Source organism: Eretmochelys imbricata, chromosome 7 (genome assembly GCF_965152235.1).
Source record: "Eretmochelys imbricata isolate rEreImb1 chromosome 7, rEreImb1.hap1, whole genome shotgun sequence".
Classification (NCBI taxonomy): Eukaryota; Metazoa; Chordata; order Testudines; family Cheloniidae; genus Eretmochelys; species Eretmochelys imbricata.
The window spans coordinates 97,225,182-97,252,560 of NC_135578.1; the positions used below are offsets into that span (position 1 = coordinate 97,225,182).

At 38.7% G+C, this 27,379-nt stretch overlaps 1 protein-coding gene across 5 annotated transcripts in view; it reads right to left on the reverse strand.

The window, feature by feature from the left end:
• Positions 1–27,379, reverse strand: part of INPP5A (inositol polyphosphate-5-phosphatase A) — a 429,418-nt gene that overhangs the window by 275,175 nt on the left and 126,864 nt on the right. For all 5 annotated transcript variants that reach the window (XM_077822695.1, XM_077822696.1, XM_077822699.1 and 2 more), the window contains one exon: positions 3,671–3,771. In XM_077822695.1, coding sequence (XP_077678821.1) covers positions 3,671–3,771 — 101 coding nt within the window. The remainder of the gene's footprint in view (positions 1–3,670; positions 3,772–27,379) is intronic.

Consider the following 27,379-nt stretch of genomic DNA (forward strand, 5'->3'; position numbering starts at 1 on the left):
AGTAATAATTTTGCATTTTGATGATTTACAATATAAAAGTTGCTCATTCCAAATTATAATTTTTATTTCAAATCCACTGAAGCATAAAATTGGCCCCACTATAAAAAAGTAAGAACAACAGAACAGTTACACAGAATTATGCAGCAAATTAATTCAGTTTTATAAATGAAAGGACTACTTAATGGCTATCTTTTTTTTTTTACTTAAAATAAAAAGGTCCACTAAGTCAACTACTGATGAATAAAATCAGCAGAGGGCACTGTTTGACTACTTTCCATGGAATAGGACCCTCACATTATTTCAAAGTACTGAAGGCGTTGGAGGAGTAACTGAAAATCTGATGTTGATATAACTTGAATATTTACATCAGTAATGTCAATTAAGGTTTAATAGCAAATCAAATATTTGAGAAGAAGGAGGTTTCAGGACATAATTTACTTTCTGAAAAGAACTCACTATGGCTACATTTCATGAACAGTGGCATTTATTGTCTTTATTTAAATGAAAAATGTTTCAACATTAAATTAGATGTTGCACCTCTTCCCTTTAATAAAAATAACAGTTTCATCACACTGAAAATTCACCATTCAAAACTGCGTTAACTATCAAAACAGAAAAATCAAAATTGCAGACAAAGCAACCCAGTTAAATTACTCAAATATGCAAGATCTCAAGTATCTGAATTCTATACATTTAGAGAATTAAAAGCTTAGCCAAAGGACAGTAGTACTGTAGTACTCCTCCTTGACTCAGTGCATCCGAAGTGTCAGGCTTCTGAAATTCTTTTGTCAGTTCAACTCATCTACTGGTGCACTATATCATTACATACAAAATTAAATGTCAGAGAGGATAAAAATAACAAAAGTTAACCTTAGTACTAGTGTATGTTGTCTTTAATCCCCTCAGGTGACACTGGCATCAATACTGTTACATTCCTACAATCATTTAGCCCAGAAAGAGCCCTGACCAAAAATCCTTTATATTTATTTTTGAGTTGGGAGAGTAGACTCAGTTACTTGATTTCCAGGCCTGTATTTTAAAATCCCAATATATTCATACTGTCTTCTCATAGTATATTATCTAATTAATAGGGAAAATTCTAAAGGAAATGTAACAATAGCAACTGCTGAAGGTTAAGAGTTAGCGTGGTTTATTGGCTTGAGATTCTACCTCAGTCTAGGTATGTATTTTGGAGCTAATACTTGTTATGATTAATATTTTTCCTAACATATTAGATTGTTGAAGACAATATGAAAGAACAAAATGACATCTCAATTGCTCAGCAAATTGAATATCTTAACTTTTCAACCTGCAGTACTTATATTGGGTTTTTTTAAAATAAATTATTTGTGCTTAAATTTTTCTTCCTTTTACACTTCCTCTATCTCACCGTCTATTTCCTTCATAACAGGTTTCCATGCTACCAGCTGTGACTCAACCTTTTATCACAAGGAGTTTGGATTTCAACTACGAAGTAGCAGCATAAGAAAATACATTAGCAGTTAGCATTTTGAAAACAGTTTCTCAAAAGATAGAATTGTTTAATTATTAGAGCTTGCCAATGGCTGAAGATAACTGAATAACCTTACTGTCACATGACATCCTGTCTTGTAGTACTCCCTGGTGGCAAGACTCAGCATTGCAATATTCGTCCTCACGTTCTTGATAAGGACTTCAAACTCCCTATTTCAATAACACCTTTTTCCATGTTCATGTATTAAAACACACACAAGGCTTCCAAGTCCAAAGAAAACATCCTCAGAGTCCAAACCCGACAATGTCCATCAGACTTGAAGTCATAGAGGATCTTCTGCCACTACCAAGGCTCCTTTTCCATGATCACCTTCAACAATGGTCTCACTATGTCCATAATAAAACAATGAACACTCTTTCCTGGACACCCCTTCTGCAAGTTCTTTGTCCCTATTTCCTGGGTACTGGAAACATTCTTCCTTGCTCTTTCAGCCAAGCACTGCCTCCAGGGCTTTCTCTCTTGAGGCCCCGGCAGGTTCCCACGGCCTCCTGTGCCCCAGCAGACTCTGGCAGCCTCTTCCAGGGACTTCCCTGCTGCTCTTGCTTCCCCCATCTTGATGACAGCCCTGCTTTTCATAGGGAACACCTGTTTCCCCCTCAGCTGCATCTGATTAATGAACAGAGCTGGCTTGCCCCAAGCCTCTGGTCCTTAAAAGGGCAGACCACTCTGTTACACCTATCTTACCATCTGAAATAGTCCTTAAGTATTCCCCTTATAGTACATGTAGGTAATTCTGTTAATACTGAGGTAACAGTATCTATTTACCTAAGTGTATGTTTATACTACATACTACATTGTCGTAGCTATGTTGGCATAACCCCATAGCGTAGACGCAGCCTACACCGATAGAAGTTTTCCCATCAGTGTAGCTATATCATCTACCCAAATAGTGGCAGTCACATCGACAAACATTTTTCCATTGACATAGCTGCCTATGTGATGGGAGTCAGGTCAGCAGAGCTACATTGATCAGGAGTGTGGATTTTTCACACCTTGATCCATTTAGCTATGTCGACCTAACTTTTAAGTGCAGACCATGCCTCATGGTAAACGCCAATTACCTTCAACAGAATTAAATATCATTTTTGTTAACTGAGAAGCGAAAGTATATTAGCAAACTGGAAATTGCTGCATGAAAACAAATAATCCAAGGTCTAGATTTTAATATCAGATACACAGAGGTCATCAGCACATACCTCAAAAAACAGTAGTATTATGCTTCTGAAAAAAACATATGCCACATCTAAATATTCAGTAATGAGTGCAAAGACTCTGAACTGGAAAAAAAAAAAAAAGGAGGACTTGTGGCACCTTAGAGACTAACAAATTTATTTGAGCATAAGCTTTTGTGAGCTACAGCTCACTTCATCGGATGCATTCAGTGGAAAATACAGTGGGGAGATTTATATACACAGAGAACATGAGACAATGGGTGTTACCATACACACTGTAACGAGAGTGATCACTTAAGGTGAGCTATTACCAGCAGGAGAGTGGGGGGGGGGGGAGGGGGGTGTGTGTGGACCTTTTGTAGTGATAATCAAGTGGGCCATTTCCAGCAGTTGATAAGAACGTCTGAGGAAGGGGGGGGGGAATAAACATGGGGAAATAGTTTTCTTTGTGTAATAACCCATCCACTCCCAGTCTTTATTCAAGCTTAAATTAATTGTATCCAGTTTGCAAATTAAATTAATTGAATTAACAGTGTGTACGGTAACACACATTGTTTCATGTTCTCGGTGTATATAAATCTCCCCACTGTATTTTCCACTGAATGCATCCGATGAAGTGAGCTGTAGCTCTCGAAAGCTCATGCTCAAATAAATTTGTTAGTCTCTAAGGTGCCACAAGTACTCCTTTTCTTTTTGAGGATATAGACTAACACGGCTGCTACTCTGAAACCTGAACTGAAAATGAAGCCTTAAATTTGTGCCAGACTTCCCTACAGACTCGTAGCGGTATTACAACAAATTAGCATACCTTCACAAGACTATTGCCCAATTCTATGAAATTAAGTTAATGGGAGTTAAGGACACTCAGTATCTTACAGGATAAGATGTTATCCATTTAATATTTGTTACACTTCCAAGCAGAAATCATATACTAGGATAGAAATGCACCTTTCCAGTTACTTACTTAACGAACTTGTCCACATGAGACATGGAAGCTTCATAGTTTTTTCCACCAAACTCTTGACAGTGTAAAGCCATAAAGTGTGGCTTGTGTGTATGTACAATCTGAAATAAATGAACATAAGTTACAAATATTAGCAAAGCTATATCCACAACTATTAAAATATGGCATATATGAAGTAAGACTAAATATGTAATGTTTAATTAATAGGATTTCTTTCAGCTAATGCCTGTTAGATACAAAGCCAAACAACTGGCAGAATTATCAAAATATTGGAAATGATCTTTGTAAATGTATAACTTTACTAGCTTCAGAATACAAGATACAGTAGAACCTCAGAGTTACGAACTGACCAATCAACCACACACCTCATTGGAACAGGAAATATGCAATGAGAGAGCAAAGACAAAAAAAAAATGAATACTGTACAGTATTGGGTTAAATGTAAACTGCTTAAAAAAAGGGAAAGTTAAAAAAAGATTTTGCAAGGTAAGGAATCTGTTTCTGTGCCTATTTCATTTAAATTAAGATGGTTAAAAGCATCGTTCTTCTTCCGCATTGTAAAGTTTCAAAGCTGTGTTAAATGACTGTTCAGCTGTAAACTTTTAAAAGAACCACCATTACGTTTTGTTCAGAGTTACAAACATTTCAGAGTTACGAACAGCCTCCATTCCTGAGGTGTTCATAACTCTGAGGTTCTACTGTACTGACTTTAAATTTCAAAAAGACTTAAGTTAATATTTACTTTCCAGAAAATACAATTTTGTAGCCCTTGTCCCCAGACATACAAGCATATGCATCATCTCATCCACCTAGCTGCAGCACAGCAGGTATTTTCAATATATGTCTGTCTAGTTAGGTGCTTATATGGCTCCAATCACTATAGAACATGAGTAGCTTCTAACTGACCAATATAATTGCCCACACAGCACATACTAATCTACCCTCAGTGAGCACCAGTTAGCTTTGCACATTGTCAGCATTCATTTAAAAATTAAGCAATGTGTACAGAGCAGACATGGAAATCTGCATTTTTGCAGACACATTTAAGATTGGACTTTGAACCTGAAACAATCACACTTTTCTCTCAGAAGGCTCAAAAACCAGAAGACACATAATATTTTTTTAAAGTCCAATAATTTATTTTGAAAACATCATGATTAAGCTGATCTCATTGCAATTTGGGGCTTGAGTTTTGATTTTTGAATGCATGGATTTGGCAAAACTGGGAGAAATGGGAAGATTTTATCTCTATATCCATAGGCGTTTCTATTTTTCAACCAAGCTGAAGAAAAATATAGGAGCAAAGGAGTTTAAATAAAAAAATTCAAGAGTGAACAAGTGCTCACAGTACTGAACTGCAAAAAGAAAATTAACAAAATATGTGCTTTATTGTTGGTCTGAGGTTTTTTATACTCTATTAGCTTTAAAAAAAAAATCCAATGCTAGAAATGCAATTGGTTATTAGCCAATACTGAAAGACAAAAGGCTTTGGAAAACATACTAAACACAAAGTATTTTTGCTGAGAAAGACTAATAATGGTGAATTCATCCAGATTCAGAACTTACTATCCTATAAAAGACTTTTGTGAAGATGGTGGCAGACCAACTTCAGCAACGTGTGACACACAAAAGCTCCTTCGGGCTTCAGACCTGACCATGACATGGCTAATCACAACAGTTGACTATCTCCCTCGGGGAAATAGTCAGAGGACATATATGCCTCCTAACCTGGCTCAGTCTTACACCACTTTCATCATAAGGTGTTTTTGACAACTGCAGGAGTTGGCAGAGGCACAGCAAATAACCTTACTATGGTTCCGCTCATTCTTTTCTGCGCCTCCTACCCAAGCGCTCCAAGATGTGGGATACTATACTCTGTTGGAAGGTAGGTACATTGGCCACATTCTTCCTGCACCTGAGATACAATGCCTCATGGAATTCCCGTGAGGGGGCATGCCACTGTCAATTGACTGCTGGCAGAACTACTGGGGGGAAATCTCTAACTAGTCTAGGCTCAGGTTATGTTAATAGCTATAACAGGGTTCAAAAAAGAACTAGATAAATTTATGGAGGCGAGGTCCACCAATGGCTATTAGCCAGCATGGACAGGGATAGCATCCCTAGCCTCTGCCAGAAGCTGAGAATAGGCAACAGGGGATGGATCACTTGATGATTACCTGTTCTGTTCATTCCCTCTGGGGCACCTGGCATTGGCCACTGTTGGAAAACAGGATACTGGGCTAGATGGACCTTTGGTCTGATCCAGTATGGCCGTTCTTATGTTCTAATTCTCCATCCCTAAGTATCACATACACTAATCTGGAATAAAGGAACTCAGTAGCATTCACGAGTTATCTAGAAGCACTGAGACTTTAAAACACATCCTTTTTATTTTCAGCAGCCATTCTTTCACTATATATTATTGGAATTTCCTGGTGAATATAGATTAGCTATCAGAAATAACCAGTGGTTTAGCAACTTAATGGTGATCTGTAATCTTGACAAAATTGCATTACTCTAAATTGGTAACCAGAGGTCTGACCTCCTTGTCCAGCAGAGTGCAAAACAATTAGGATTTGTGAACTGAACGGTTAAGGCCACACTATTAATTGAGTCATTTTTGTCAGCTATACCGTGCAAGTAACATTGTGTTTAGCACAATACACAGTACCAACAATGACACTGAGCAAAAAACATTTCTATCACATTTGTAAGATGATACTGCAGTTCCTGCAAAAGCAGGCAATGAAATCAATTATTTTATAACTGTCTAACTCCCAAAAGTTAAACCAATATTTTTAATTTAATATTTTAACCTGTTTTGAGTAAAAATACTTTAGTAAAGTTAAAATATACAAAACTACAGGGTTCTAATACAGTCTAGACCATCCTGCCCAGGGGCATAACTTGGGAGAAGGGAATAAAAGGGAAATCTCTGCAAAGATACCCTCACAGAGCTCCTCCCTCTATTGTTACATCAGAGAAGGTAGGATCTGGCTCCTGTGGAAAAGACTATGGGACTTGCTGCTAAATTTGATAGCTTCCCAGTTCACAGAGATCTGTCCGAGGCCAGAGGGCCATCCATGCAGTGGCTATAAACTTTTACATCAGCTCTGGCCTCTGGCATGATGGAAGAGAGACTACCGCCTCAGACTGTAATTTCTTTTTCAGGGAATCTATATGGCTAGAAAGAAGGGGAACTGTGTGTCCTCCTCAGCCCCACTCCCACCCAACCCACTACGTCCCTCAAGTTGCCCAATCTGCATCTCTGGATCATGAAGGCCCCTCTGCACGGTATGGGGTAGAGAGGACACTGCAATGTGGACACCGCTGGCCCTCTTTCCACCAAACCTCCACGTATAGATTTCGATGCAGGTATGACAGAAGAACAAGTTAGACAAACACCTTTCAAAGATGGTCTAGATAATACTTAGTCCTGCCAGGAATTCAGGGGACTGGACTAGATGACCTATCGAGGTCCCTTCCAGTCCTATATTTCTAAGATCTGGGCCAGAACATTTATTTGGCATGTCTAAGAACAAAATTTCAGAGCCCCACCATTCACTTAAACACAATTTCTTCTCCAGTCTACTGCCTTCTCCATTAATTATTTTGTGCATTATTCTACCTAACAAAAAGTCCAGAAACAAATGGTGAATTAGAGAAGCATGTTCTCTACTCACAAAACTTGACTGTTCAGCCGCCTGAAGTTTAAATTTTGGGGGCTGTAATGGCCCCCAAATTCTCTGCCCACTTTCTGTCCTTCTGTAATACCCACCCCTGCCTACCCAGCCTGCCAACCCCAAGGGAGAAAATGTGCAAACTCCACACTTAAAGCAGAACTACAGATTTTGGGTGTTCATTTGTTAATCACATATGCTTTCACACAGGTGGGGAACCCAGGAGCCAAAGACAGTAATACTTAAATTTCAGTAACCGAATACCAACTGCTTTAGATTAGTGCCTCAGATTTCAATTATCTATCACTTCGTTCCTGCACCTAAAAACTTATAGGTAGAATTGATCTTTTGAGCAGCAAATATGCTATTCTAGGTCAGTTACTAAGTAAGAGGTCCCCAAACTGTGGGCTGCATGGAGGAATGTTGCGGGGGGTGTGGCTGGGACCCACAGGGGGTGGAGAGGGAGTTCCACCCAGCTCCGCTCCTGGCCTCGGCTCCGGCTGCTGGCCCCACACCCGGAACCCAAGGCTCCGGCCACTGGCCCCATGCCCAGGGTCCCAGCTGGCAGCCGAGGCTTCACCACAACCCTTTGCCCCCTTACCTCGCCTGCGTCCCCCCACTCCGGAGACACGGCCCTGCTCCCAGCCGCAGCTTCACAGGGAGGGGAGGTGTGGACAGGGATAAGGGGGAGCGCCAGGTAAAAAGTTCGGGGACCACTGTCCTAAGTGAATGGAAACCTGATTCTTTAAAGGAGAATAGTATCTCACTAATATAACTATGGTTTCCTTCCAAGTTATTTCATTAATTCACATAGCAATGAAATGGAGAAAAGAGAAAAAGATTGTTAAAAAATGGCCTTGGTTCAAAAGCACTATACTATAACTTATGACTAAAATGCAAACATCACCAGTCTCTTTCTCATCAGCATAGTCACCTTGAAAGTGATCTGGTTGAATCTGCAATAATCCTGAGCAGAATTTCTTGTAACTAGTCAAGCACCCTTATACTAAACTGTATGTAGGACATTGCACTGATGTAACATGTTTTTCTTTAAATGGTTTCTATACTTTAATCCCATGTTAAAGCACTTTTGTACAGGATAGTAGTATGCATAAGTGAAAAATGAGTAGTTATTGAGTGGACTTCAAATATGTGTTAGAAAGACGTATACTGCTCCAATCTATAAATGGTAGTATTTTCCAATGTGCAAAGTTCCATTGCAAGTCAATAGGACTTAGGCACCTAAATGCTTTTTTAAATCCCACAAAAAATGGGTATTTTAAAAGAAGTTATATGGCCTGATTCTGTTTTTACACCAGTTTTATCTCACTGACTTCAGCAAAGTTGCTCCTAAATTACACCATTGCAAGTGATAAGTGATAAATCATATTGAAAGATAAAGAGAGGTGAAATTAAAAGAAAGATTTTGGTCTTGCCTTGTAAACTGATTTTGTGTATGGGAGGCTCGCAGTCTGGAAGAGGCTGTTCCTACTTGTTTCCTATATAGAAGAGGTGCCCTGCTCCTTCCAGATTTTAGGGAGCAAAGAGCATAAAGGGATCACAGAAACATAATTTCTGCAAACGAACTACAATAATTTTACAGCAAACAAATGTCTAAACTTACATGATTTACTTAAGCAAAACTATCAGAAGGGTAGAGTACATGCACCTCATCACATGTTTTTAAAATCACACTATGTTTAGAAATAAAATTACATAGCACATGACAAACAAAAAACGCTAAGCTTCTGACTATAAATGTCCTCTGCCTACATTGCAATTATGTGTGTTCTTCCCTGCAGCTCTTTTGCTGGCAATCACACTACAAACTGCAATTAAGTTAGCATTTAGCACTAAGCTAAATTTAGTTTTAAAAAAGATATACGACTCTTATATTAGCCATTGCCATGAATTCGATGTAAAATTAAGTTCTTGGACATGGCGTTGAGCTTTTAAGGATTCGCACCTACCAAGCTGATGTCTCTGTAGATGGTTTATTCTACAAAGTCCACTGTCTGTTTGATCTTTCTCAAATTTAGTGATAACCCACACATTTGGATAAGCAGAGTATTGACAATTAAAATCCCAGCACAGAAACAGTTTATAAAAAAGTGTCCGGAGTAGGGTCCCTTTTTACTGGGCATTCCGGTTGAAAATCGGATGCCTGGCAACCCTAGTCGAGAGCAAAAATAATTCTGCTATTCTTAACAGCCATAGTTATTTAGCTTAAATAAAAAGTATTCAGAGATTTAGTATTGCTGGTTTTCATTATTTTGTACATTAGGTATACTGTTTAATACACTACATTTTTAAAAATAGCACAGAAAATGTAATGCTTCATTAATATTTGAATTAGATAAAGCAATAAAGTTCCTGCACCAAGTCAAATATGCAGCACCTGGAAATTTACTCGTTTTAGATAAACACTCACTAATAACATGGCTTATTTTTTTTTGTCTTTGTGGCCTTTGTTCAAACTGAACATATCCAGTGCTACTAAAACATTGTCTATTGAACAATAAAAGGTTTTTGTGATGGAGAGCACTCTGGACTTGGTGTTTTGGGGTACACATTAAAATCTGTCTACACAACCTGCATTTATGGTCTGTCTTTTGTGAAATAATTTAAGACGGACAAATCTAAAAAAACCAGAGTTACATTTAAGTTTTTTAGAAAAATAGTCATAATATAAAGTTATTTTACATGCTCTGGTGCACACAGACTGACTACATAGCATATTTAGAATTCTGAATACACATTTATTATTTCTATTTCAGTAGCATCCAAAGGTCCCAGTAATGTTGAGGCCATTTTGTTAGGTGTTGTATAAACACACAGCAAGAGAATGACTTGGCTTCATAGAGCATACTATCTTACTAAAAGTCAGAGTGAATAAATTAATAGTCCTCTCTGCATCCTGGACACCAGGGAGCTGGGGGCTCTCCACCTGGGACTCCATGCTCCCTGCTGCTCTAATGCTGCTGATTCACAGTGAGACTTGGCAGTTTTCATAGCCCACTCTCTTAGAAGAGAAAGAGAGAGGCTCTTGTCCTACACAGGTGGTGAAAGGCAGTAGAAATGTCCAGGGGATGGATAAGGCTACTGTTAAAATGTCTAATTTCAACAGATCACAATGAAGAAGGATCACATAATATACAGGTTTTCTTTTTTTCACACTTACTCCTGTTGCTGAAATCCTACAAATCTGATTTCACAAGGGACAGAAAATAAACAGTTGCAGTTACACTTCCAGTTATGTAAATAAACCTTGACTAGCTTTATTTTATTGTAAGTCTTAAAATCTGTTTCTTCCTTTACCAGAGTACTAAGGAAAAATACGTATCTATGAAGACACACACTGCCACTTGAACTGAAGACAGAAAAACAAAAGCCTTTATTTCTGATTGTGACAACTAAGTTTCCTTGCCATAAATCAGGATCAGAGGCGATGCCCTAAATTTAAACTGAATTTAAAATACAATAGCTTGTCCGTAGACAAGAGAGAAATTGAAGTCCCAACCAACTTTCCGTATACTGCTTCCCACTATACCAATATAACTCAACAGCATGAATTGAATTCCAGTACAAAATGTAAAGCAGTGAATCAGCTCTACAGCTGAACAAGTCAGTCATTCTGGGAAAGGTGGCATTATCATCTCTTTTAAAATAATTCATTACAGAAAACTGCCAGTCAGATACTAATGAGTTAATCAATAAGCAGATTTTTATCAGCAACAGACAGTATGTCACTTCCAAGTGATATCATTAGTGACAGTATTTTAATCTGTCCTCAAACCATGAGCAGCAGGTCAAGAGCCATTCATTGTTTATCTATGGCAGTCAACCCATTAAAGGAACAGCCAATATCAGTCAAACCAACAGTAAGAGCAGAGCAGATATTAGTGGAGCCGGTGGGCTCAGCAATGCTTAAAGCACAAAACTAAGTAGTGCTAGCAGTTTTAAAACACAACAGCTTCCACACACTAATACTGCATGTTATTAATAGGCCGCCACAGGAATATAAAATAAAATCAGTTCCAATCTAAATTAGAATTAGCACAGCAAAGGAGGATGACACAAACCTTGCTGACTTAAATATATCTAACTTATCTAAACATTCTTTTACCTTTCCTTTCCCTATTTTGGCTTGCACTCCTTCCCCTTGTTAATATTAATTATGTTGAATATGTGGTCACTATTAACCTCTTTGGTGAAGGTTGAAGCAAAATGGGCATTAACACCTCAGCCTTCTTGATGTCATCTGTTTTTAGCTTTCCTTTTCTGCTTAGTAGAAGACCAACAACTTTCTTTTCCTCCTAATGTATTTAAAGAACCTCCTCTTGTTGCTTTTTATGTCTCTTCCTAGATATAACTCATTTTGTGCCTTAGACTTTCTGATTTTGTTTTTGCATGCTTGTGCTATTCTTGTGTACTCTTTAGGAATTTGTCCATGTTTCCACTTTCTATATGATTCTTTTTTTTTATTTTCAGGATACAGTACTGTATTAGAGTTCATAATGGAGCCATATTGGCCTCTTACTATTCTACCTATCTTTCCTTTACATCGGGATAGTTGGTAATTGTGCCTTTAATACTGTCTCCTTGAGAAACTGCCAGCTCTCCTGAACTCCTTTTTCCTTTAGATTTACCTACCAGTTCTCAGAGTTTGGTAAAGTCTGCTTTTCTGAAGTCATAGTCCTTATTCTGCTACTCTCACTCCTTCATTTCCTTAGAATCATGAAATCTATCATTTCCTGGCTAATTTCACTCAAATTGCCTTCCATCTTCAGATTCACTAACAATTCCTCTCTGTTGCTCAGATTGAAGACTAAAATGGCTGTTCCCCTGCGTAATTCCTCCACTTTCTGAAACAAAAAGTTGTCCCCAACACACTCCAAAAAACAACTGGAAATTTTGTGTTTTGCCATATTACTTTTCCAAGAGACATCTGGGTAGTTAAAATCCCCCACTACTACCAGGAACTGTGTTTTGGATATTTCTGTTATTTATCTTCAATAGCTTGGAGATAAATTTTTAACCAAATAAAGCAAGCTTGTAAATAAAATCCCACATTCATAATAGAACTCATTTGTGATCTCTAGCAACACGTTGTCTCTTGTTTCAGAGCGGTAGCTGTGTTAGTCTGTATCGCATTGTCTCATGTATTGTTTCAAATGAATTTTAGATAACAGATACTGATCTTATCCATTTAGATAGCTGTATGAAATTACCATAATTAGAAAACAATTACAACTACTTTATCTTGTAAAGCAAACACATATATCTTACAATGAAAAGAAACATATTTAGCAACTGATTATTGCTAAATTGATAATAAACACAGAGTAAAAAATGCCATTTAAAAATTTTTAATTGATATAAATGTTTTCTTCATTATAACCTCCCTTTAATTATCTAGCTAATAACCATTAATAAGCTAGTAAAATACAAGTAAGATAAGATGTTTTAAATGTGTTCCAGAGACCTGCATCATGTTTGACATGTAACCCCTCACATGCAGGAAGAATGAGTAAAAGAGCAATCTTTTGAATCGATCACAATGACATTAGTGAAATGTTGTATGCTCTATAATGTACTAACTATTAGCATTTGCTGTCTGACATTCACCCCACTTAGGCATGGCAAACATTCTTCCAGTTCATAATCTGATCTTTGAGGGATTAAAATGATAGCAAATATGAAGCTTAATACCTAAAATATGTTACATCTTTTAATGAGTGAACAGTATAGAATGAGTGAATAGTATCGAAGAGAGTTGGCTCAAAAAGTATTATTTACTAAAATTCCTTCCAAGTTAACCTATAAATCTCAGCTAGGAGCACACTGACTCTGCTTCATTACCTTTTATTAGTTTTCCATTATAATATATGAACAATTTCTTCATTATAATGAATAATGAACATTTCAGGGTTTAAAATTCATAGAAGTTAAGGCTAAACGCCATTTAACGATATAGATGGCCCAATAATCCCTATACCTGTATTGTTAATAGCTTAGTATTTTAGCAAAAGACATCTCAAAGGCCTATTCTGAACTCAGATTGGTGCACTTCACTGAAGTCAAGGGAAATTTAGTGGTGTAAAGGTGGTGTAAATGAGTTCAGAATCAGGACCCCAGTTTCTGAAATAGGCATAGTTGAGCATAATGTTCTTATCACACAAATCTTTTTATAAATTATTAGTGCTGGTCAAAATTCTTTGCATAAAAAGTTGTAAAATTTTCTGTAAGAGGATGCCAATTTTCACAAATTTTGATTGGAAAATTTCAGCATTGTTAAAATACTTCATTTTGATGTGTGTTTTGTTTCAGTTTTTGGAAACCAAATAATTTTAGTTTTCCCATTCAGTTTTGGTATTTAACACACTATTTTTTCTCAAACAAAACAAAAACTAAAATAACCTCCTGCCACTGTTTCCCCCAGTTGGAAAATGGAGGGTTAGGGAAGGAAAAACTGTGAGAAAGTGAGGGAAACCCATTTTTCATACCTTCTTCCTGTTTTTCTAACTTCTTCCAGCTAGAAAACAGCCAGAAAGTAGGTGTCCCCCCCACCACACACACACACACTTTCTTTATTTTTGTAAACAAGCTTTCTACTTTACCCTTTTATAGAACTTGTGTTCCCAGTTAAGGCAACAAGTCTGTCACAGATTCCGTGATTTTTTTGTGACCTCTGCAACTTCAGGGCCTCAGCTGTCAGCCCCCTACAAGGGGGGGGGGGGGCAGGGGTAGTCTAGTAGTTGGTTACCTTCCATGCAGGACCCCGTGTACTCTGCTGCACAAAATGGTACCAAATTTCACAACAAGCAGAATGATGTCCCTAGCCTCTGTTTGCCAGAAGCAGGGAATGAGCGACAGGGGATGGATCACTTGATTTCCTGCTCTGTTCAATCCCTCTGAAGCAGCTGCCACCGGCCACTGTGGGCAGACAGGATACTGAGCTAGATGGAGCTTTGGTCTGACCCAGTATGGCCTTTCTTGTATTCTTATGTTCTAAACAATCTTAAACTCTACCTCAGTAACTCTTGGCATTGTGAAATACTCTTAATTCACATCTCTCCACGCTTCTCACAATCATCCTCATAATCATGGCTGAAAGTAGTCATTGACAAAATTCATCAGTGATTTTTTTTTTTTTTTAACAATGGTGAGTGTACTTCAACCTACACGTATATTGTGGTGATATGCATATCATGTTAAAGACAGAAGTGTCACTTTTATGTCCTTTATTACCATAGTAGCTGAGAACTTCACTATTATTAGTGTATTAACTCTCACAACATCCCAGATAGAAAAATCTTTTATACCCATTTTACCAATGGGAAATTAAGGCACAGAGAGACTAACTTCTTTGCACAAGATCACACAGGGGGTCTGTGGCAGAGCAGGGACTTGAACCTGAGTCTCCCAATAACTGTCTAGTGCCCTAAGCAAGTTATTTGGGAAATCTCAAAAACCTTTGTACCTCTCTCTGACATCATGTATTATCTCACTCTACACAACACACATATACAAAATATGTATTATACAATACACAAATATGGGACTTTAATTGTATTACGATGTGTAACATACACAATACAGTTGCCCCTCAAAACTGAGATTCTTTTTTAATAAGAAAAAGTAGTAATTAGTTTTACTGCGGCCTTAAACATTTTAAAATGCGTACAATTTATTTTACATAATATTACGTATTTTTCACAGATAGTCTTAAAGCATTTAAACCATTAAAATTTCAATTGGCTCCTAGAAGTTTTTTTATATGTATTTCCACACTTGTTTTTTTGCCAAAAAGTAGTAGTCTACAAGAGGGTGTCTCACCTCTTTGACAAGGCTATTTTCCCACTCTTGCTAAGTAAGGTGAAGGACTGCAAATATAATAAGGAATTCTGGCAATCATTCTGTTGTTCAATATATTGTAATGGCTTATTTCTGGGGACGAGAATGTATAATTCATTGCCTGATATACTGTCCATCTTCACAAGTAATAGGCAATGTTAAAAACTAAAACATATTGTGATCGTTTTCAAAATCTAAAAGTAATCTATTTATGTACCATACACTAACATATAGTCAGAACCAGCAATAAGAAAAAAAGGAGATACTTATATTGGGCTCAATACCCAAAATATGAAAGTCTTGCATAATCTTGTAATATCAGATCCCATTTGCTTTCCCTAACAAGCAAGCTCTCTGACATCTCATGTGGGTAAAGTAAACGTGATTTGGTCCTAAGATTTCTAGCCTCAGTCTAGGGAACTGGGTATATTCAGAACATGGGGTATAAATACCATTTCAAGCAATGATTCAGCAAATTCAGGGTGATTTAAATGCAACTCACTCTGAGTAGTCACAAATTTAAAAGGGGAAATGGCGACATGGTTTTGAAAAGCATGTTTCTCTGACACCTCCCCCGTTCACTGGACTCAAACACATATTTTTAAAAATTCAAGTCTCTTTATTTAGAAATGATAATGACATGCCACTTAAATTATTGTCTGTTAGAAATGGCATGCCAAGTCACAGCTTGTTGCTGTATCATAACAGCACCAAAGAGACAGTCTATGTGGGCAACACATTTTCTTACTACTGTATACACAGGATACCACAAGTTTCCATGATGTCACTAACAGAGCTGGCTGCAGGCTCATGTATAATAAAAGAGCAGATTTTTTTCCTATTCAGCCAGCCAGGCTGCCCTCAAGTCTTTTCCACTTGAACTGAAGTCACTGAACCAAATAAATCTTAAGTGAAGCTATACCTTAGAGAAACATTCAGCTGTACCTTAAAGAAAATCCAAGAACACCTAGGTTCTGTTACATTTATAAAGTAGAAAGCTATTTTCGTCTTCACTTGGGGAATTTGGAGCTCAATTCAAAGGTCCATCTGAAAAAAGCCCAATTTTAAACATTTAAGGCTTGTCGATTTTTGTAATTAAACCCTTCCGCTTAAGTCTTCCATTGAAAGTAAGGATTAGATCTACTGTAATTAGATCAAATTATTAAAGAAGGAACTTTCTGAGATGCTTTTCTTTGTCTTTCCCCCCAAAATTAAATGTACATGCTGTGCTGCACAGAAGAGAAACTAATTGCACATGCGACAATGTTAATTTGACCTCTAGATTTTAGGCAAGCATTTTTATTTTGTTTTGTAATACAAATAAAAGTTCTAATTAGTCTCAAACATATTAAGCAGTATGGTCACCTGTTAGATGGATCAGAAAACATTCTACCTCTAAAGATTTTATTTCTTTTATGCTGACTAACAAGTTCTGCCATATCCTTGATTACCAAGAAATTTTCTAAAATTACTACACATTTCCAAGGGATCATTTTGTAAATACTGATCCAGTGCAGATGGAGAAAAGTCCATGTCTGATTAACACGAAGCATTTCTTCCAGACACGTGGGGCCCATATAACAGGGTTCCTCAGTTGTGCTTCTGGCACTTACCACATTCCTCCTATTTTTCTCTTGCTCATACCTGTTAAGTCTGCAAAATTGGAAAACTGGACATTTTGTGCATGTGATGACATAGCCTAATTTGCATATCAATAAATACTCTACCTCATTTACATACTTCCAAGGTAAACAAATTGTTCAAGTTTCTTGCTCCTCTAACACGTCAAATCTATTATTTCTCCCCATCCTTCTGACTTGGCTCTCCCTTAAGTTTGCCACACACATCTTTCTCCCTGCTCCCAATTCCCTACATAAGGTGACCAGATAGCAAGTGTGAAAAATTGGTACACTTTTTTTTTGGGGGGGGGGGGAGGGGGGGGATAGGGGGCGGGAGTGGGGACTAGTTGCATATAGAAGACAAAGCCTCTAATATTGGTACGTCTGGTCACCCTGTGCCTACATCACCTCTTTCCCTTTTCATGTCCTCCCCCTTTCTCCCCTCTACTCATGTTCCACTATCTCTAGCTCCCCACTTTCCTTTTCTGGAGTTTGCCCCAACTCTTCAATTCTCCCACTGGAATTTCACCCCCTCTCTGGTTTAGCTCCCAATACATTCCCCTCCTCCATTATGTCTGGTTCCGCAGATTCCCTTCCTTTAAGTTTCTGCATCCATGCACTCTCTCAAGCTTACCACCTGCTCAGAGCATAATCCACAACATATCCTCAGCCAGAGATACGGCTAAAGCAAGGTTCTACACCAGTGTTTTTCAAACTGTTCACCTTGTTAGGATCTCATTGAATTATGCCTCATTATCAGAACGTCTCTATTTTATTTACTTTTCCACCCTGACCACATGTTCCACTCTATGAAATGTGTGGTACAACATATACTGGCTTGCAAGAAAAATTTCAAAAGTATCTTTGTCTATTTTGAGTCTGTTCAGCTGTGTGAACTGCATTCTCTTTAAACACTAAAAACTAGAGTTAATCTTGTGATCCTTGAGACCCCCTGCAACAACTCTATACATCATTACATGTCTACATCACTGCTTTCTAATGAATGAACAATTATGCAATATACTTTAGCAGAATGTCATGTGAAACATTCCAAACAGAAGTAAAAAATATTGCACAGTGGTAAGTAACAAAACCTGGAACACCACCAGTGAGCCGCTGCCTATGGTATTACTGAGGCTAAATGGGTTGCTGTACTGCATCAAATGACTGCAGTCTCTGTTACAATATACTGACTTTGCTTCACACACAGCTCATTCAGGTGGTAGAGTCTTACTAAATGGTTGACTGCCATGAAAATATTGGGTCATACGCAATAGTTTCAAAACACCCTTTCAGAATACACTTTGTGACATCATAATCATCCCACTCATATCACCTAGTTCAACACTTCAAGTGCAAAACACAGTTAGAAGACACTGCAGAATAAGTTGTTATACAAGACAGTATATACAGTATATCTGCCAGCAGATCGAGGGATGTGATCGTTCCCCTCTATTCAACATTGGTGAGGCCTCATCTGGAGTACTGTGTCCAGTTTTGGGCCCCACACTACAAGAAGGATGTGGATAAATTGGAGAGAGTCCAGCAAAGGGCAACAAAAATGATTAGGGGACTGGAACACATGAGTTATGAGGAGAGGCTGAGGGAACTGGGATTGTTTAGTCTATGGAAGAGAAGAATGAGGGGGGATTTGATAGCTGCTTTTAACTACCTGAAAGGTGGATCCAAAGAGGATAGATCTAGACTATTCTCAGTGACAGCAGATGACAGGACAAGGAGTAATGGTCTCAAGTTGCAGTGGGGGAGGTTTAGGCTGGATATTAGGAAAAACTTTTTCACTAGGAGGGTGGTGAAACACTGGAATGCGTTACCTAGGAAGGTGGTGGAATCCCCTTCCTTAGAAGTTTTTAAGGTCAGGCTTGACAAAGCCCTGGCTGGGATGATTTAGTTGGGATTGGTCCTGCTCTGGGCAGGGGGTTGGACTAGATGGCTTCCAGAGGTCCCTTCCAACTCTGTTATTCTATGATTCTATGAAAACATAGAAACTAAATTAACACGAGTGTCCTAGACTGAGCTGTAGTATCACCTGAGATGCAAAGATGGATCATCATGTATAACAGGTGGTCTCAAACCTGGCCAAGGTATCAACTACATATTTATGGAAAATGTATTTTGTAGACAAACTCCCAATCCATCTGTGACCAGGCGAACCACCACCTTTCCCTATTCACAACTGCACAACACCCTTGTGGCAGCTACAGGAATTGCTTACATGGGAAAGTAATAGGCAACTATGCAAGTGCATCTGTCTTTAATGCAACATGTAGTGTTGGGGGGTTTTTTGTTTTTGTTTTTAAAGTTCTCTCCCCTTTCACTTCCTCTTCCATCTGTTCTGGCCCTTTCTGTCTTTCCTACCACTCCCCTGCTCATATATTTCTGACTCATGAGACTCTTCTCTGTTTGCAGATGCTTCCCTGTAGCTTGGTTCTCTTCTCCCCCAGCTATGATGTCCAATCGTCTGGTCTTCTTTTCAGTTGGATATATTATCCCAGTTACCTCATTCCCTTTTTCCCTGTACATTTCTCTACCCTGATGGCCCCTGTTACCTCTTTTCAGTTCAGAAACAGTCCCTTATATAAGCAGCTATGCTTGTTTCTCATAATTTCCAGATGCTTTTAGAGGCCTACACTCGCTTCTTTGCGATAAAGACACTAAGCACTCATAGAAGCAGCTGAAAACAAAAAGATGTGAGCAAGCAACTCTCTAACGACTTTCAACAAGAGTTCTGCTAAATCAGAGTTTGTGAACTACTGATCTATGCCAATTTGCTTTTTGTGATATCACTATGATGCAGAGGCGGCAGGTTTGCATAATTTTTGGTGGTGCCCAGAACGGATCAAAGTCCCGTCCTCCCGCCACACCAGCCTAAGGCTCTGGAAGGGAGTTCAGGTGTGGGCTCTGGGCTGAGGCAGTGGATGGGGTATAGGAGGGGGTGCAGTATTCTTAGCATGCGATAGATTTATACACAAAATAAGTGTTCAGGTAGACACGCTCTTAGGGTTAGTTTTAGGAAATATTCTTAAGCACCTGCCTGTTGTGACATAACCAGGATCTCATATACACCTATTTCTCTCATAGTAACATTCACAACGTGACTGCTTGCTCTACTTCACAAGCTACAGTCACAGTCACAAACTACACCTAAGATTTCTCTATGAACTAGGAATCTGTGCTTTTTCATACACACAAATATGTCTTTGTGCCAAGCAGATAATATTTACAAGCAGGTGAGTTGTAAGTCACAAATGAGGTGGACTGAAAGGAAAATGCATGGAACACCCTGGGAACTGGAATCAGGAGGATTCACATAGCTCTGTCTGGAAACGCTATTTTAGTATTAAAGGCAAACTACTATCAGCTACTGGAAAATACTAAGATACCAATCTTGACTGTACCAACTGTGACCTCAACAGCTAAAAAAACCTAACTCAGGGGTTCTCAAACTGGGGGTCGGGACCCCTCAGGAGGTCGTGAGGTTACTACCTGGGGGGTCATGAACTGTCAGCCTCCACCCCAAACCTTGCTTTGACTGCAGCATTTATAATGATGTTAAATATATTAAAAAGTGTTTTTCATTAATAAAGGGGGTCACACTCAGAGGCTTGCTATGTGAAAGGGGTCACCAGTACAAAAGTTAGAGAACCACTGACCGAACCACAATTAGAAACTGAAAAATACAGCATAGGAACCACGTAGGAAAATTTCTCATAAAGTCGATATTATCAAAGTACTAACAGCATTTTCAAAATACAAAAAAGCTTATGTTCTTCCACTAGATTAGAAAGCAAGTCATTTTGCTATCAAACCTTTTGCTATCTCAGGAGCAAATCTTTCAGTTAACTAAACTCTTCAGACTTTACATAAGATATCAGTGAAAACAGCAAATCAAATATCAGATATATATTCTCAAAAATACTTTATAATGCCATGAAAGAACCACAGTCTTAAATTATTTCACTTTGTCATCAAAATATTTTCCAAGCAGGTTTGGCAAATCCTTAGAATATCACACTTGTTTCATTAACTTTTTAATATAGGTCAGTTTGCTCACATGATCATAAGAGAAGTAGTAACTGCAAACTAAGTTATAGAACTCCTACCAAAAATAAAGTAAAAGTAAATGGGGTGAATTCTGCATATGGTTATACTCTCTACAACCACATTTCAAACCATAGGATTAAAGGTTGTAGAGTCAGAAATATGTCTGTCTATAGCAGCAACCCACACATCTTTCTAGTTTCCTATTGCTACTAATTGTTATTTTTATTTTACTCTATTGCTATAATCTTGGGGGCTTCCTTTCTAAGAAAAAGAAGGGGAAAAAACACAGCAATGAGGAGATAATTGTATTTATTTTTGGCAGTCCCAAGAACCACAAAGAAAATAAATCAGAGTATGTTTAAAATAGCAAAGCAGCCACAAAGCTGTGCATCTTCTAATTTTAAACCTAACAGGGTAACTCTACAAAGCTATTTTCTCAGAGGGCAGTCAATTAATTTATTGCCCTGTCTTCCCTCTTCTCCCTCTGTCTGCACACTTAGTGCAAAAACATCTCTATGTACAAAGGTGAGAGCTGTGACACATCAACCTCATGTACTTGGTCTCTCGATTGTACCATTCCAGTGCAAAAACATGAAAGCTGGCTTACAAAGCACAGCCTGTTAATCCCCTCCCTTTAAAAAGGACCCAAACCGATGAGATACAGTCCCAAGAGAACAGAATGTGGCCTTCTCTCTTTTTCCCCTCAGCCAACAAGCCTCCATCTCCACTCCAAACAAATTCTCTCTGGTCAAAGACAGGACCATTGGCTTTCAGGTCTATACCTTCTAGTGGAACCCAGCTGCTTACAAGCAAGACGACCTATGGCCTCCCACCTGTAAAGCAGCAGACCTCACCACTCTCTCACCTGCTTTAAAGGACGCCCATAAATAATGCCAGCCCAGATCTCAAACAGTGCGGATTAGATTTTTAAGTTCCTGATGTTTTTCTTTGAGGAAAAAAAAAGTCAACCAGACCAGAGGCCTTTCTCCATAGTTCCACCTGCCTTGAACCATGAGTTGCAGCCACCGATTGGGAAATCTTTCATCTATGTGAATTTAGCACTGCAACTCAGGATTCTGGTGCATTCTGCCTTCCTTATAACCATGGGAACTCTATAACCAAGTGTTAACCATTTGCGCAGGAGGGGAAGTAGCACTATGAATGAAAGCAAGCATACAGTCAAATAAAGTAAAAAATTTATCTGAATTCAACTATACCATAGAATCACTCTGGATAGAAATTCCATACGTGAACAATAGGAGTATAGCAGATGGAATATAATTCTGACCACCTAACCAGGATGATGACAGAGATCATAAAACGCTCAGGGAGATTTGAGAGACTACAAAGGCAGAAAACACAATAAAATAATGACAGGTTTCAGAGTAGCAGCTGTGTTAGTCTGTATTCGCAAAAAGAAAAGGAGTACTTGTGGCACCTTAGAGACTAACAAATTTATTTGAGCATAAGCTTTCATGAGCTACAGCTCACTTCATCGGATGCTGTAGCTCACGAAAGCTTATGCTCAAATAAATTTGTTAGTCTCTAAGGTGCCACAAGTACTCCTTTTCTTTTTAATAAAATAATGGAGGATTACAACTATCCTTGTATTGACTGGGTATATGTCACCTCAGGAAGGGATCCAGAGATGAAATTTCTGGACATACTAAATGACTGCTTTTTAGAGCAGCTACTCACGGAAAGCCACAAGGGGAGAGGTAATTCTTAATTTATTCCTAAATGAAACAGGATCTGGCCCAAGAGATGAATATAGATGAACCACTCTGGAATAGCAACCATAATGTAATTAAATTTAACATCCTTATAGGAGGAAAAATGCCAAAGAAACCCACCACAGTAGCACTTAACTTCAAAAAGAGGAACTACACAAAAATAAGGAAGCTAGTTAAACAGAAATTGAAAGGAACAGTCACAAGGGTGAAATGCTTGCAAGCTGCATGGACACTCTTTAAAAAAACCATAATAGAGGCTCAAACTAAGTGTATAACCCAATTAAAATGCCTCCATGGCTAAAGAGCAGAGTATTGAAGGTTGTTAGAGCCAAAAAGGCATCCTATAAAGACTGGAATGCAATTCCTACTGAGGAAAAAGGGAAGGTGCATAAATACTGACAAGTCACATTTAAAAATATGATAAGGCAGGGGAAGAAAGAATTTGAAGTGCAACTAGCTAAAGGTACAAAAACTAATAGCAAAAAATATTTTAAGTAAATCAGAAGCAGGAAGCCTGCCAAACAGGAAATGGGGCCACTGGACAGTGCGAGGGAGTTTAGAGGGGAGAGTGTGTGTGTGTGTGTGTGTGTGTGTGTTGGGGGGAGGGCGGGGGCTAGATACACTTACCATTCCTTAAACTTAAAGCCAAAAAACACCCCTTATAAAAACAAAACAGCAACAAAGGAACGAGCTGCAGGAGTAAAAAGAAAATGCAGGCAGAAGTCCAGCAATAGAGTGGGGGCTACCCAGTTTATTGCACCCAATGCAGCATGTGCGATTACCTGCCCTATGGGCAGGTGGCATGTGTGTGCATTTTCGGTGCAAGGAGCTCCTGGCCCTCAGAGACCATATACGGGCTTTGTGACAAGAGTAGCTGAACTGGAGGAGCTAAAGGAGACAGAGAGGTACACAGATGAGACTTTCCGGGGCACAGTAGAACAGTCCCACCCCAAGATCTGACGGGACCTGTGCTATTGAGGAGGATGAAAGTCTCAGGGAAGGAGAACATCCAACTGGAGCAGAGGGAAATGATCCCATAGTTGGGACCCTCCTTCCAGAGGATGTTGTTGTATCCTCTTCCACTGAGGATACCTCTCGTGGGAGGGAACTCCAGTTATTAGGAAGAGACAGGTATTCGTATTGGGTGATTTGATCATTAGAAATGTAGATAGCTGGGTTTGTGATGACCGTGAGAACCGCATGGTGACTTGCCTGCTTGGTGTGAAGGTTGCGGACATCTCGAGACATCTAGATAGACTTGTGTAGTGCTGGGGAGGAGCTGGTGGTTGTGATACGTGTAGGTACCAATGACATAGGGAAGGACAGGTGAGAGGTCCAGGAGGCTAAATTTAGGCTGCTAGCTAAGATATTGAAGTCCAGGACCTCCATGGCAGCATTCTCTGAAATGCTTCGAGTTTCACGCACAGGGCCAGTTAGACAGGCAGAACTTCAGTGTCTCAATGCGTGGATGAAACGATGGTATAAGGAGTAGGGGTGTAGATTTATTAGGAACTGGGGAAACTTTTGGGAAAGAGGGAGCCTATACAGGAAAGATGGGCTCCACCTAAACCAAAATGGTACCAGATTGCTGGCACTTAAAATTAAAAAGTTCGCAGAGCAGTTTTTAAACAAAGGGCTGGGGGAATGCCGATAGGTGCAGAGGAGCATGTGGTTCAGACAGAGACATCTCTTAGGAAAGGATTTATTAATGGAAATTCCCTGTGTCCTGCTGAGGAGGAGAAGCTGGAAGATGATAAAATACAGCTAGGATCTGATGAGAAACAGTCAAATGAAAAAAAGTCTCATTCAATTACTTCATGTAATGGCAGCTAAAAAGTGACAAGTTTTTTTAAGTGCTTATATACAAATGCTAGAAGTCTAAATAATAAGATGGGTGAACTAGAGTGCCTCATATTAAATGAGGATATTGCTATAACAGGCATCACAGAAACTTGGTGAAATAAGGATAATAAATGGGACGCAGTAATACCAGGGTACAAAATATATCAGAAGGATAGAACAGGTCATGCTGGTGGGGGAGTGGCACTATATGTGAAAGAAAGCGTAGAATCAAATAAAGTAAAAATCTTAAATGAACCAAACTGTACCACAGAATCACTGTGGATAGTATTCCCATGCTCGAACAATAAGAATAGAGCAGTAGGGATATATACCGACCACCTGACAAGAATGGTGATAGTGACTGTGAAATGATCAGGAAGATTAGACAGGCTATTAAAATAGAAAACTCCATAATAATGGGCAATTTCAACTATCCCCATATTGACTGTGTACATGTAAACTCAGGACGGGTTGCAGAGATGCAGTCAATGAAAGTATCAGGAAACTTTTTTTTGGAGCAGCTAGTCCTGGAACCCACCCCAGAGGAGAGGCAACTCTTGATTTAGTCCTAAGTGGAGCACAGGATCTGGTTCAAGAGGTGAATATAGCTGGACCGCTTGGTTATAGTGACCATAATATAATTAAATTTACCATCCTCGTGGCAGGGAAAACACCACAGCAGCCCAATACTGTAGCATTTCATTTCAGAAAAGAGAACTACACAAAAATGAGGAGGTTAGTTAAACAGAAATTAAAAGGTACAGCACCAAAAGTAAAATTCCTGCAAGCTGCATGGAAACTTTTTAAAGACACCATAGAGGCTCAACTTAAATATATACCCCAAATAAAAAAAAAAAAAAAAAGTAAGAGAACCAAAAAAGAGCCACCGTGGCTAAATAACAAAGTAAAAGAAGCAGTGAGAGGCAAAAAGGCATCTTTTAAAAAGTGGAAGTTAAATCCTAGTGAGGAAAATAGAAAGAAGCCTAAACTCTGGCAAATGAAGTGTAAAAATATAATTAGGAAGGCCAAAAAAAGAATTTGAAGAACAGCTAGCCAAAGACTCTAAAAGTAATAGCAAAAAACTTTTTAAGTACATCAGAAACAGGAAGCCTACTAAACCACCAGTGGGGTCACTGGACAATCGAGATGCTAAAGGAGCACTCAAGGACGAAAAGGCCATTGCGGAGAAACGAAATGAATTCTTTGCATCTATCTTCACGGCTGAGGATGTGAGGGAGATTCCCAAACCCGAGCCATTCTTTTTAGGTGACAAATCTGAGAAACTGTCACAGATTGAGGTGTCGTTAGAGGAGGTTTTGGAACAAATTGATAAACTACACAGTAATAAGTCACCAGGACCAGATGGTATTCACCCAGGCGTTTTGAAGGAACTCAAATGTGAAATTGCAGAACTACTAACTGTAGTCTGTAACCTATCATTTAAATCAGCTTCTGTACCAAATTACTATAGCTAATGTGACACCAATTTTTAAAAAGGGCCTGTAAGCTTTATTTCTGTACTTGGCAAACTGGTTGAAATGATAATAAAGAACAAAAAACTGTCAGACACACATATACATGAACATAATTTTCTGGGGAAGAGTCAACATGGTTTTTGTAAAGGGAAATCATTCCTCAATCTACTAGAATTCTTTGGGAGGGTCAACAAGTATGTAGACAAGGGGGATCCAGTGGATATAATGTACTTAGATTTTCAGAAAGCTTTTGACAAGGTCCCCTGCCAAAGGCTCTTAAGCAAAGTAAGCTGTCATGGAATGAGAGGCAAGTTCCTCTCATGGATTGGTGACTGGTTAAAAGATAGGAAACAAAGGGTAGGAATAAACAGTCAGTTCTCAGAAAGGAGAGAGGTAAATAGTGGTGTCCCCCAAGGGTCTCTGCTGGGACCAGTCTTATTCTACATATTCATAAATGATCTGGAAAAAGGGGTAAACAGTGAGGTGGCAAAATTTGCAGATGATACAAGACTACTCAAGATAGTTAAGTCCCAAGCAGACTGCAAAGAGCTAGCAAAGGATCTCTCAAACTGGGTAACAGGGCAACAAAATGGCAGATGAAATTCAATGTTGACAAATGCAAAGTAATGCACATTGGAAAACATAATCCCAACTATACATATAAAATGATGGGGTCTAAATTAGCTGTTACCACTTAAGAAAGACATCTTGGAGTCATTGTGGACAGTTCTCTAAAAACATCCACTCAATGTGCAGCGGCAGTCAAAAAATCAAACAATGTTTCGAAGGACTAAGAAAGGGATAGATAAGACAGAAAATATCATATTGCCTCTATATAAATCCATGGTATGCCCACATCTTGAATACTGTGTGCAGATGTGGTTGCCTCATCGCAAAAAAGATATATTGGAATTGGAAAAGGTTCAGAAAAGGGCAACAAAAATGATTAGGGGTATGGAACAGCTTTCATATGAGGAGAGATTAATAAGACTGGGACTTTTCAGCTTGGAAAAGAGATGACTAAGGAGGGATATGATTGAGGTCTATAAAATCATGACTGGTGTGGAGAAAGTAAATAAGGAAGTGTTATTTACTCATTTTCTCAGAACACAAAAACTAGGGGTCACCAAATGAAATTAACAGGCAGCAGGTTTAAAACAAACAAAAGGAAGCATTTCTTCACACAACACACAGTCAACATGTGGAACTCTTTGCCAGTGGATGTTGTAAAGGCCAAGACTACAACTGAGTTCAAAAAAGAATAGATAAATTCATGGAGGATAGGTCCATCAATGGCTATTAGCGAGGATGGGCAGAAATGGTATCCCTAGCCTCTGTTTGCCAGAAGCTGGGAATGGTCAACAGAGAATGGATCACTTCATGATTACCTGTTCTGTTCATTCCCTCTGGGGCACCTGACATTGGCCACTATCAGAAGACA